Below are 13,348 nucleotides of genomic sequence, written 5' to 3'. Positions count from 1 at the left end.
GAAACGCGTCCCCGTGCGACAAACTGACCTTTAATGGAGGCTCCAGGAAACACGAAAAGACACAGCATGAGTATAAAAATACATATAAACCGTGGAAATGACCTGGTAAGTCAACTTGCCGTTACTTAGAAATGATCCCCATAAACCTGTGAAATTTGCTAACACTGCGGCATAACAGTCTAACGGAAGTCTAGGTACGTGTTGTGTATGAAGTTTTTTTTACCTTAAAATTCACGAAGCAACAAATTACCTTGATAACCCAACATTACCGTCCAGCAGTTCCGAAAGAAACTTTGAGGTGTTCACTTCTAAGCTGTTATTGTTTGACAGTAAAAGATTATAGCTGACCTTAAGAGAGCTGTAATATTCCTTTATTCATAGAACCTGGAGTGCAGTATAGGAATATAGCATGCTATATATGTAGCTATAATTTTGTTGCAGTAGATTTCATCATCCTTATGTTCGTGCGATTCAGTACAGTACATATATATGTAGGGATGAAATATATAGAGAATGTAATTTATAGAGAAGAGGAAGTCATCTATAATGGACAACAGTAGAAACCCTCTCCACGTTCTGATGGCTGGCAGGTACCCTCTGTCCTCTCACCCCCCACCCATTTATTAGTTATCAGTCCATTAAAACAGTGAGCAAGTAATCTAGTACTTGGAATGTTGGTAGTTCAATTCCTGGATGTTCCAGTCTGCATGCCAAAGTGTTCTTGGGAAAGGCATTGAAGCCAAAGTCCATCATCCATCAGTGTGTGCGTGTTAGTTTGAGGAAAAAGTATTTTTAAAAAGCGCTTGTATGAATGAGGCACATGGCAAGTAGAGTAGAAATGTGCTATGTAAGAACCAGTCCATTTGCAATCTTTTATTGTATTGTATTGTGTATCCCTCTTTTGAACTTTATTTATTTATGACTGGAGGAATGTTTGCTTTTTAAATGGAGCTGCTGGATATCTATATCTGGATATCTGTTTAATTGTTTTAAGACTTCTCAATAAGCTTTTTAGAGCTTCCCAATGAACTTGTTATCTTTAATTGGTTCGGTTTTTTATCATTACATGAAATTAGAATTGTGTTTGTTAAAAAAAGAAAATTGCAAATATTTTAGGTGGCTATTCTTTTTCTTTCTCCTTGTATTGTTACATAACTTTTACCACCACTTACCACCAAATATATAAAAAAAATACTCAAGTAAATGGGCAAATATCAAAGTAAAATTTAACACAAGTAGCACTTGGTTCAAGATTATTTCGTTCAAGATTGTATGCAGTTATGTAAAGCACTGAAGTTAAAATTCTATTTTAATAATGTCATAGTAAAATGTCAGTCAGTTTTCATTCTCATCATTGACCATCCATCATTGATCTAATTAGAAAACTCAAAGTTAGCTTATGTGTATTTGGGCAGGTCAGCTCGCTCTATATTTTCAGTCCCATATCTCATAAACAGTTGTTTTCTTATCAGCAAAACTGCTTTTAGCACACAGTCTTCTTTTCTAGTTTCAATTCACATTGACTTATCCAAAGAGAGACATAAAAGCAAACAACTTCCCGAGTTATAGGTCTTAGAAGGCTTTGGTAGCATGCGGTACTAATAGCTTACATGGAGACTGGTGGAATATACTTTTGATGTTATGCTAACTACATTTTACTTCTTCAACAAGTATCTAAGTAAATTTAATGTAATTAAAGCTTTATTTTAAAATGTGATATAATCTTAAGTAAATGTTTACAGCTTGCTATGTATTTCTTTACTTTTCTTTTTAGCAATCAAAAAAAGGAGACAGCTTTCAGAGTTTGGTGCGGGTTGAGTTTGATGGAACATTGCTGGGAGAGTCAGATGAGAAGCAGGGTAACCCCATGCAGGACTTTATTGACTATAAATTTACCTGCATCTTCCGCTGGCCAAACGACGCTCAGGCTCTCAGTGACATTGCCCAAAAACCCATTGTATGTAAGTCGAGATTTGAAATATTCTCCTGTCTCTGATAATATGATGAAACTGAAAATGGCACTAACCAGCAGCTGAAACATTTCATTTCATTCTATTTTCTTTCAGTTTGATCAACACTTTTTTTGTTGCTTTTTTTTTTTTATTACATTTTTGTTGTGAATACCTTGTGTAATTGGTGACAGGAATCTCCTTGACAACCAAACTTGCTAAAAATGTCCACTGTTGTGTTTAATGTATATGGTTTTGTGGTGGTCAGTGACAGTGATAGAAGTCCTGGCTGAGGAGAAGAATGATGAACCAAGACAAGTGCCTCTGGGCCAGGCTGTTGTTGACCTTCTACCACTGTTACAAGGTACAGCTATAGCTATCCGGTCTTTCCATACCAGATCAGTCAGATCTGACAAAAGTTCCCACCTGGCTTCTTCATAATCAGATGACTTATTTATTGCTCATGAAAAAATGTAAATTCATACTATGACAAGTTTCTGAATTAAAGGCCCTGGAAGGTGGGTTGAAATGTGGTACATTTTTGAGCCCCTAACTTCATAACTGTTGGAGCTAGCCATATGAAACCTTCAAAGCTGCAAAAACAAATTTAAGCTCTATTATAAACTGAAAACAAGTAATTTTATTTTCCCTCACTTAGAGTATAACACTCCAAATGCAAAATCTAGTTTTAATTTGGCAGTTGTTTTTTTTCTCTAACCAACCTTTAGCATCAGTGTACCTACAGTATCTACATTTTCTTAATTTCTGATACCGGGCTCATGTTCTAGCAGTGATCCCTTTTCAAAATTGGTTTCTGATATAGTCAGCATATCGTCCCAGCTAACAGCTGCTTTGTATGGAGGTCAGAAAAGCAAAAATTCATTTCAGAGAGCTTTTCTTAGCAGAGCAGAACTTTCATTTGTTAGAGTGATTTTCTCTTTGTCTCCAGGTCAGTGCAGTTTCTCATCCACAGTCTCTGTCAATTCGGTGCCCAACCTCCGGGCCAAATCTGCCCAGGACACCGGCCTCAAGGTCAGTTGAGGACTCTGCAGTCATTCTCTTGGAGACCCAACGATGTTTGTATGAACATGCTTTTCAGCATGTCTCACTTTTCACACATGGTTGCTGTATGCATACAGCCGGCTGTAGCTTTTCAGCTCACAGCCCGACACACACCAACACAACAGCACAGATAGCACAGACTTTAAGGCGGCGAGGCGTGATTCCGGGTGCCGCTCAGGTGCGTCCGCCTCGACCACGCCCCGCCACACACCTTAACCTGGTAAAATACATATTTAGACAGAATTTTGCAAATATCTATTTTTCATTTTTTAGCAGCATAGTGCTTTTTTTCCAATTATTTTTTAAAAGTCAGGTCAAGGCTCCAAAATCCCAAAGGTGATATAAGGGTGGCGGCTCACAGCATCTTTTGTTTGCTGGATCATTTTAGTTCAGCTGGGTGTCTTTCCTTTTGTTATATTTCTTTAAGATTTAAAAATGTGTTAATTACATAAATAAAATGTAACTTTCTCTGTAGCACTTCATGGATTTCATAAGCAACACACCTTAGTTGTTCACACAAAGCATAAAGGTAAAAAACAATATATACAGTGTTATCTTCATTTTAGATGTCAAAAAGTATTTGCGGCTCCCAGCGTTTTTGTTTGCATGGAAACCGGCTCCAAATGGCTCTTTGGGTGTTAAAGGTTGCTGACCCCTGGACTACACTCTCTGCTATTTTTACATAGCAAAGTAACCCAAATAAATTACAAGTGTTTTTGTGTATTTTTAATATTGACAAAAGATTGAACATCTTTAAATGAACTTAAAAACAGCACTGATCAGACATGCTTGCATATAGTTCTGACTGAAAAAGTGAATTAACAATTAAACAATTATTTCTTATTATATTATTAAGTCTAGATTACCAACACAGACTCTACAATTATTTAGCATCTATTGCCTTTTTTCGATGGTTACAGCTAAAGTACAATTTTAAACCAAAACAAATGCCACAATTTGAGACTATTTATTGTCTGGTCAAAAATAAGGCTCCCAGGCTCAAGCGGTATCTGGTAAAAAAAAAAAAAAAAAAAAAAGTTTAGTATTTAGTATTTTTAACCCACTGACAGGTTGGGTTGAGTATATAAAAAGAGATTCCAAATATTAGTTTTGCAGACATTTTAAAATAATGCATTCAACACATTTGGCAAAGCCTAAGAAGCACACAGTGTGTTTTGTTAAATCAATACTAATTCCAGACATGTAGACACTTTAGTTATATATGAAATGTGTAAAATAACAACTAGAAACAATAGAAAGATAATGGACAGTTGAAAAATAGAATTCACAATTTAAGTTTTTTTTACATTGTTTTAAGAGTGTATCCATATTGCCCACAGTTCCCCAACAAAGATAGGAGTGCAACCAGAATGAAGCAAGGATCCAGCCAAGCAGTTTTTAAATGGAAAATGAAGGTAATCCCATTACTCTACAGGGACAGTTATAGTAAGCATAAATAAAATATCCCTCAGATGAGCCTTCAGGGGTTCAGGTCTATCTAAAAGTCCCTGCGCCCCCTTAGTTGAATTCTACAGATTTATGACTAGAAGTCCAAATTAGTCATAGAGTTTGGTAAAGAAAAAGTAAAATACCAACATCACAGGTAAGTTGCTGCTCAAAATCAGTTTAATAATTCAGCTAACAGTAGCTTCATCCATACAGCAACGAGCATGACATCGGAGGGTATTAACTCTGGTGCCCATGCAAGTTGGACTTTGAGAAATACCTCTCACTTTAAATGTGGTATTGCGGTATTATAAATTAACCAACAGCTTTTCTAATTAACACATTCATGGTGAGAAAGCCAAAGACCGGCACTTCATTTCATTTATCATGTGAAATGCTATGCTAGCAAGGTTCAACTCCTAATACTAAACAACCTTGTTGTTAGATTACAAATAAAATGTGATGTGCATCAAATAAAATACAGATAGAAATACAACAGATAAAAAGTGCAACAGGCCAGAAAAAAACAAACTAAGCTGTATAAACTGTTAGTGAGTCCTCTTATCCTTTTCAGTGGCAATATGTTTTTGTTGGTTTATTTTGTTATTTGTTATTGAGGAACATGTTCGTTTTAAGGTGTTGTTAAACATAAGTATTTTTTTGCTGGGTTATGATAAACGAGAAAAAAACAGCCACTTACATGTATTATATGTTAAATATGTGAATTTACATATAATGATAAAATGAGCTTTCATTGCACTCAGGAAATTGTTTAGTGTTGTGTATTATGGTTTGAAAAGCACTTAGGACCTAAGGATTTGTATTCAGTATGGTTAAAGCAGTATATCAATGAAAAATATAAACTGCTCTGCTTTTTAGGTGCCTACCCTCGATGTGAGTGTCAGTGTGTTGGATCCAATACTGTCCGAGGCTGACCTCTCAGCCTCTAATCTACTAAAGGTAACTTTGGAGACAGCCTACTCTGTCCCAGACTCATGGATGCTGCCATCCGGCCCTGCTCCCACTACCTTCACATACACTGCTGCCCTAGAGATCCCTCTTACTGCAGACGTGAGTGTTATACTGTGCTTTTTATGTGGCCTCTTAAGGCATACTGCTCTATTCACACTAGCTTAAAATGTCAATCTTTCCAAGGGTGATGCGTTTTTGACAAATGTAGCTTTACTACTGCTTTGCTCCCAGCAAGACCAAGTGCTAGTGTTCCCTGAAGGGCAGCTGAAGGCAGGGGGGCAGGGAGAAGAAAAGGAACGTCAGAAGAAGAGGCCCCATAGGGACACACTAGCTCCAGAGAACCACTTCCTGCCTGGAGTCTTTTTCAAGCCAGAGGAAATTGATCAGGAGGATGGTGAGCTGACTGCTCGAGAGGTAAATACAAATGCAGCTTGCAGATACTACCAATAATATTAGCTGGAATGTTGCAAAAAAAAAGAAAGAAAGAAAGTTAAAAACACTCTTAAAGTGACCTCGAGATTTGATAATCAGTTTTGTTCATCAGTTTCTTACCTGTTGAAGTTCAGGGTGTGCCTGCTGAGGTGGTGTCAACATTCACTCAGCTTTAACATCGCCCTGGGTTCTCGGCCTGCTTAGCATTACCATTCTGTCTGTACAGATGCTTGCAAAGCAGCATAATGCTAACACAAGTTCCTGGATGCGGTTTGCACTTTACGATTGTGCTCTTGTCCTTTTGTGCAATAAAAATAAATGTAATGTCCATATCCGTACTACAGACCGTGCCATTTATTTCCCTTTTAAAAAGAAGGAAATAAAGTATTAATTTGCACATATGAGACACATGGAATTTTAGATTGGGATTTTATCGTATTTGCTACATCCACTACATCACACTGATGTAGAATTCTGAAAAACAGACAAATTTTCATCCATCAAATGTGATATACGTGTCATTACAGGGTTAGACAGACACAAAAACTAACAAAGATGGGTAATAAGGATCAGATGAACTGGATCAGATTCTAACTATCCCTGTCCCTAACAGGGACACCAACCTTTAGCATATCCATCCATCCATCCATCCATCCATCCATCTTCATCCGCTTTATCCGAGGCCGGGCCGCGGGGGCAGCAGCCTAAGCAAAGAGGCCCAGACCTCCCTCTCCCCAGCCACCTCCTCCAGCTTATCCGGGGGAACACCAAGGCGTTCCCAGGCCAGCCGAGAGATATAATCTCTCCAGCGTGTCCTGGGTCTGCCCCGGGGCCTCCTCCCGGTGGGACATGCCTGGAACACCTCACCCAGGAGGCGCCCAGGGGGCATCCTTGTCAGATGCCCGAACCACCTCAGCTGGCTCCTTTCGATGTGGAGCAGCAGCTGCTCTACTCTGAGCCCCTCCCGGATGACCGAACTTCTCACCCTATCTCTAAGGGAGAGGCCAGCCACCTTTCGGAGGAAGCTCATTTCTGCCGCTTGTATCCGCGATCTCGTTCTTTCGGTCACTACCCACAGCTCGTGGCCATAGGTGAGGGTAGGGACGTAGATCGACCGGTAAATTGAGAGCTTTGCTTTTACACTCAGCTCCCTCTTCACCACGACGGACCGGTGCAGCGTCCACATTACTGCAGCTGCAGCCCCAATCCGTCTGTCGATCTCCGGCTCCCTTCTCCCATCACTCGCGAACAAGACCCCAAGATACTTGAACTCCTCCACTTGGGGCAGGAACTCATCCCCGACCCGGAGTGGGCACTCCACCCTTTTCCGGCTGAGAACCATGGCCTCAGATTTGGAGGTGCTGATCCTCATTCCCGCTGCTTCACACTCGGCTGCGAACCGTTCCAGTGCGAGCTGGAGGCCCTCACCCGATGAAGCCAACAGAACCACATCATCCGCAAAAATCAGAGATGAGATTCTGAGGCCACCAAAGCGAAAGCCCTCCGCCACTTGGCTGCGCCTAGAAATCCTGCCCATAAAAATTATGAACAGAACCGGAGACAAAGGGCAGCCCTGGCGGAGCCCATCACCCACCGGGAACGAGTCCGACTTATTGCCGACAATGCGAACCAAGCTCTTACAACGGTTGTATAGGGGTCAAATGGCCCGTAGCAATGGGCCAGATACCCCATACTCCCGCAACACCTCCCACAGGACACCCCGAGGGACACAGTCGAATGCCTTCTCCAAGTCCACAAAACACATGTAGACTGGTTGGGCAAACTCCCATGCACCTTCAAGTATCCTCGAGAGGATAAAGAGCTGGTCCAGTGTTCCGCGACCAAGACAAAAACCGCATTGCTCCTCCTGTATCCGAGGTTCGACTAGCGGACGAACTCTCCTTTCCAGCACCCTGGCATAGACTTTCCCAGGGAGGCTGAGGAGTGTGATCCCCCTGTAGTTGGAACACACCCTCCGGTCCACCACCCCGGTCTGCCAGTCCACAGGTACTGCCCCTGATGCCGTCGGGGGGTTCCCCGGAGGCATCTTCCTTGGGGGGCTCAACCCGGGGTAACGGTCATGTCCGGTTAGGGGCTCTGTTGGCTCTGAGGTGACTGTTTCCTCGTGGCTGTGTGCAGCGGGGCTAGGGGAGGGTCTGTGCTGACGGACGTGGGTTACTGACCTGGTAGCCTGGCTGCCCCTGGGTGGGTCCAGGATGGGCGTGAGGTTCTGGGGGCGCTCCGTCTCTGGGCTGGGACCCGGGCCTTGGGGGCTTGGGTCCTGGTTGGTGTGTTGCCGGGGTTGTGGGCGGGTGGGTGCATGGGGGCCCAGCCCTGGAGCAGGGTGCCGCCGGTGCATCGAGCCACCTGGGGGGCTCTTCAACTGGTGGGGGAGATTGTAGCATCTTGCAGGAGCTTTCCTCTCCTCAGGAGCTCCCTCTGCAGGAGGGGGAGATACAGGAGAGGTGGAGGAAGATCTCAGCCTGGGTGTTTATTGTCTTATGTAGTCTGGAAGATGAGTGGATGGTGGGGTGGGTGCAGTTTTCTCTGTGGTGGGGTTGGGTGGACTGTCCCGGGCTCTGTGGGGCCGGGAGGCGCTGCTGCACTGGGCCCCGGTCTGGATGGGCCTGGGCCCCCTTTCCCTGGCGGGTCGCGGAGTATGGGGGTGCCTACTGGGGTCAGCGGGGGAGCTGGCCCCAGGGAGGGGTCACTTGCCCCTCCCTTCCTTCCCTCCCCATCTCCAGCTGCCTCCCTCTTCCCGCTCCACCACAACCACCCACACATGCAGGACCTTGGAGTAGGGGTATGTCACCAGGGTGCAGAGGAGGCTACCCCCCCCCCTCTGTCCCCTTCTGGCTACCTCTGCCTCAATTTTATCCCACAACTTAGACATTCACATTACTCACACTCTCATTACACATACATATAGGATCTTGGGGGTGGGCACGATACACGGAATCCAAAGTACCATCAGGGTGTACACCCCACCCCTGGCGTCGTTGCCCACCTCTCAATTTTAAATACACGTAGACATTGAGGGCTAGCAGGAGGGACCATGCGCTTACCTGCTGCTCTCTGGCAGGTAGCTCCATGCCCTCCTGGGTTTTAAATGCACCTTAGAACACACATGCATCAACACTACAATGAGCGGGTGGAGGGAGGTTTGGAGTCTTCTCTCACCCCCATTCTCTGCGACCTGCTGGAGCGGGGGGGCTAGGAGGAGGAGTTGGCCGTCCGACTGCGGTCTGGAGTGTGGGGCCTTCCTGCTGCTGCGGAGTCGGGGCGGTCTGCCTCCCCCCACCGCAGGGAAAAGGGTAACACCACCTGGGTCTAGGTGCAGTTCCCCCCTCCAGGGGCAAGGGTACCTAGACCCGGTTTGTAGAGTACGCTTGGGGAGTGTGATCGTGTGTACAGTGTCTATTTATGTCTGTCTCCACGTTGGTTGAGTGTGGAGTAAGTGCATATGAGAGCATGAGGGTGGGAATGGATGTTTGTATCTGTGTGTGCCTGTATTTCTGTGTCTATATGTCAGGTTGGGTGTCAGGCGCCACCTCTCTGGGGACATCTCAGGCCCTCCAAAGTTTGGAGGCCTATCTCCCCCTACCACCACTTCCCCTGCCAGTGGCGGACTCCCTCAGACATCGGTGCGTTGGTGGTTCTTTGTGTCCGGGGATGGGCGTCCAGGTACACACCGGCTCACTCCTTGGCGGCCGCTTATCGGGGCCTGGAGCCTGGGGCTCGCTCGGGCCACTTCGGAGGTGGGGTGCCCCCGGCCTCTCGGCCTGGGGCTCGGTCACTCAGGCACGGCTGGCTGCCGGCGGAGCTCACGGGCGCGTCACTGCAACTCCCCCTGGCTTCTGCTCTGCGGCTGCTGAGTGAGCCCTCATCTGGGACTCTCCTCAGCTCTTACTGGGACAGTGGCGCGGCTGCCCCTCTGTTGGTCTTCCTTGGTCTCTTGTGTTCTGGGGGCCTCTGGATGTCTGGAGTTTTGATCTCCTCCATACCTGCTTCATGCCCTGGAGGACGGGGCTGTGGCCCCCCCACACCCTCTAGCAGATTATTACATGAAGGAACCTTTAAAAAAAACAAAAAAAACAAGCGCGTCCATGCTCACAGGTGTACACACGGGTGATCACACCCACAAACTACACCCTTTTTGGCTCCTACCTCAAAGCACACTGTGTTCTGTTGATCTTATGTGCTGCACAATAATGTTTAATATTTAGTATTTACTGTCATATTCCCATATATCATTGTGATGTTGTTTATTCTATTACTCTTGTTCTCTTCTGCTTGTTTTCTTTTTTCTTTCTCAGCAGGTGATCCAGGTGATTGATATATGCATTTTTTTTTCTCTGCCCGTTCTGTTGGTTTATGTTTTTTGCCCTTCTCCCCCATCCCTCTTCTCAGCTGTTTCTCTTTCCCTCTTTCTTTCTCCCCTTCTTTCCCCCAGTCAAGTCTGTCCCGTATTCAGTAAGTGAAAATAAAATAAACAATAAAAGGTGAATCAAATGGACCATTACGGCAAGGCTGGGATGGTCAATTTGGTAAAGTAAATCCGTTGGGCATCTTTGTTTGCCTTTAGACAACAATTCTGATGGCAAAAGAGCCAAACGGGACAGGCAAAAAAAAAAAAAAAAAAAGGGAGGCTGAGGAGTGTGATCCCCCTGTAGTTGGAACACACCCTCCGGACCCCCTTCTTAAACATGGGGACCACCACCCCGGTCTGCCAGTCCACAGGTACTGCCCCTGATCTCCACGCAACATTGCAGAGGCGTGTCAACCAGGACAGCCCTACAACGTCCAGAGCCTTCAGGAACTCGGGGCGGACCTCATCAACACCAGGGGCTCTGCCACCAAGGAGTTGTTTAACTGCCTCAGTGACCTCGCGGGTCATTCCCCTCATCCCCAGACTCTGCTTCCTTATTCATATCCTTATTCACTATATCCATGAACCTCCTCTGAGGTCTTACTCTTTTCCTCCTGCTTGACAGCTCCCTCTTTATATATTTGTCCACTCAACAAATCAAGAACTGAGGAAAATAATAAAACCCAAGAATCAATGTCGATAAACTCAAAGGAAGACAAAAACTCAGAAATCTCAGAAAACCACAGATAATCCAAAAACCACAATTCCATTGAAGATAACAGCATGTGAAAGCTTATTTACAGGCTTGTGGTGTAAATGTTCCCACAGGACCGGGCATTTCGTGATGAGGCAGAGACCACGAAGAACAGAGTGAGCTGGGACACAGAGATGTACTGCTTTCTGGACGCAGGGGGAACTACAAGGTTGGAGGCTGAGCATGCAAATCACTCCTTTATTTCTCTGTGTACCGGACCACCATGCTACCTGCTGGCTACAATTTTACGAATTTAATCTAGAAAGGGAAAGTCAGTCACCAGTTTCTTTGTTACAGAACACATGTTATAGCAGAGTCTAAGAGCAGGATTTCCTTATTCAGAACATTTCAGGCATGCAAGGAAATCAGAAAGTAATGAAAAAGGAATTTGATCTTATCACTGATTTTAGGCACACAGTGAGCATGTGATCTGTGCAAGTATACAGTAAGTAAATAGGCTTAATGCTTAGAGTAAAGGTCAAATGTATGAAAGAAAAAACAACTAGTGCAGTGGTTTTCACAAAGGCCCACATGAGAAATTGGGACTGTTGTGAAGGGCTGCACCAATAAGCTGAACTCAGTTATTATGCTCAATATTAACTGTATCACTATAAAACGCTACTGGTAAGAGTAGATGTTACAGCTAGACAACGAAAATGTGAAATATCCATAGTAAAAATTTAATTTTTTTTTATCACAGTTTAATCAACATTCTCCAAAATGACACCTTTTTTCCTCGGTGAAAGAAATCTAGTCTGTTTTACCAACCCTTTGTTTGCTTGGCAGTAGCACTGAAGTTGAAACTCTCTCAAACAAATACATGAATCCACTCCTTGTTTCTCTAAGTATCGCCAAGACAACAATAGTTCTTAACTGGAAATCAAAGAAATAGTTACATATTAACATCCAGACAAACCTTCTCATTGAAGACACACATTTAGAAACCATGACATTCTTGCAAAAAGACAATAGAGCTGTATTTATCAACATTTTAAACCCATTTTCTGAATTAATCATGTTGATTATTATTATCATTGTTGTTGTTTAATGGTAAATGGCCTGTATTTGTATAGCGCTTTACTAGTCCCTAAGGACCCCAAAGCGCTTTACAAATCCAGTCATCCACCCATTCAAATCAAATCAAATCAAATCACTTTTATTGTCACATCAATATTCACAATGATATATGGGAGTACTCATTCACACACACTGGTGATGGCAAGCTACATTGTAGCCACAGCCACCCTGGGGTACACTGACAGAGGTGAGGCTGTCGGACACTGGTGCCACCGGGCCCTCTGACCACCACCAGTAGGCAACGGGTGAAGTGTCTTGCCCAAGGACACAACGACCGAGACTGTTCAAGTCGGGGCTCGAACCGGCAACCTTCCGATTACAAGGCAAACTCCCAACTCTTGAGCCACGATCGCCCCAATTGTTGTTGTTGTTTATTTTGCCAGAACAATTTAATATGTGACCTTGGGACTGGTGGGATCTGGAGTTGCTCACTAGGTGGGTTTGGGCTGTGGTGGTACCTCGGGGTGGTCCTGGACCTCCATCCACTGTGCCCCATCTCTCATGTTGTCGGCCAACTAATGACATTGTCTTTGCAACACATTAGGAAACAAAAATAAAACAAAGGAATAAAGAAAGGAAAAAAATAATAATATAAAACAACTGTAATACACATGAAAGGGTAGGTTAAACATGATTAAAGTGGGATTCGCATCTCACAGTGTTTTGTTATTACATCACACAAGATTAGGGTTACCAAAAATATAGCAAGCTTTTAATATAACAAAAAAAGATCAAGGCAGTCATGTCAGTGTAAGCCGATATAGGTTGAATGGGTGCTTCTGGGTTGGGAGGTGGGAATGGGATGTCCCCTGGGCTGCACCCTCCATGCCTTTGGTGAATTGCTCTAGGATGATGGAAAACACAAAGAGAGAATATAAAAATGTGTGTATCAGTACTGATTATAATTTCAGGCTGAAGCAAAGGATAACTAAGAGCAGATTGTGGCCAGTGGAGATCATGAGGTCATTGGCTCCATTATCAAAGGTTAGTATTCCTTTTTATTCTCTCTTCTTTGGTGTTTGGATTTCCAGTATTTAGGATATCATATGCAATAAGCTTAGAAAAAACAACATGTGATTTTAAGTCTAACTGAGATGGAGACCAGACCAGACCTGTGTGTGTTTGTGTGTAGTTAGGTGCTGAGGACTCAGAAATCCCCTACCATGGTTTGGCATTTATAGACTTTGGGCAGCTGCTGTATCCTGGAGTCCAGCGAATCCGAGGAGCATACAGCGTTCAGCCTTTCTCTGAGGAAGATTTGCTGAATAAGGTTCCAGTAACACACAC

General features: G+C 44.1%; 1 protein-coding gene across 3 annotated transcripts in view; it reads left to right on the top strand.

Annotated features, from left to right (window-relative positions):
- cfap70 (cilia and flagella associated protein 70) overlaps positions 1-13,348 on the top strand; it is a 28,040-nt gene continuing 14,692 nt past the window's right edge. For 2 of the 3 annotated variants that reach the window (XM_080884450.1, XM_080884449.1), the window contains exons 1-10: positions 1-105; positions 1,775-1,961; positions 2,218-2,313; positions 2,899-2,981; positions 4,352-4,426; positions 5,337-5,528; positions 5,661-5,843; positions 11,059-11,153; positions 12,973-13,045; positions 13,194-13,331. In XM_080884450.1, coding sequence (XP_080740576.1) covers positions 34-105; positions 1,775-1,961; positions 2,218-2,313; positions 2,899-2,981; positions 4,352-4,426; positions 5,337-5,528; positions 5,661-5,843; positions 11,059-11,153; positions 12,973-13,045; positions 13,194-13,331 — 1,194 coding nt within the window. In that variant the 5' untranslated portion in view covers positions 1-33. The remainder of the gene's footprint in view (positions 106-1,774; positions 1,962-2,217; positions 2,314-2,898; positions 2,982-4,351; positions 4,427-5,336; positions 5,529-5,660; positions 5,844-11,058; positions 11,154-12,972; positions 13,046-13,193; positions 13,332-13,348) is intronic. The other variant, XM_080884451.1, reaches the window with a different exon arrangement.

This window comes from Rhamphochromis sp. 'chilingali' (assembly GCF_963969265.1).
Source record: "Rhamphochromis sp. 'chilingali' genome assembly, chromosome: 6".
Taxonomy (NCBI): domain Eukaryota; kingdom Metazoa; phylum Chordata; class Actinopteri; order Cichliformes; family Cichlidae; genus Rhamphochromis; species Rhamphochromis sp. 'chilingali'.
Note: the sequence above shows the minus strand (reverse complement) of the source record. Positions and strands in the feature narration are given on the sequence as shown.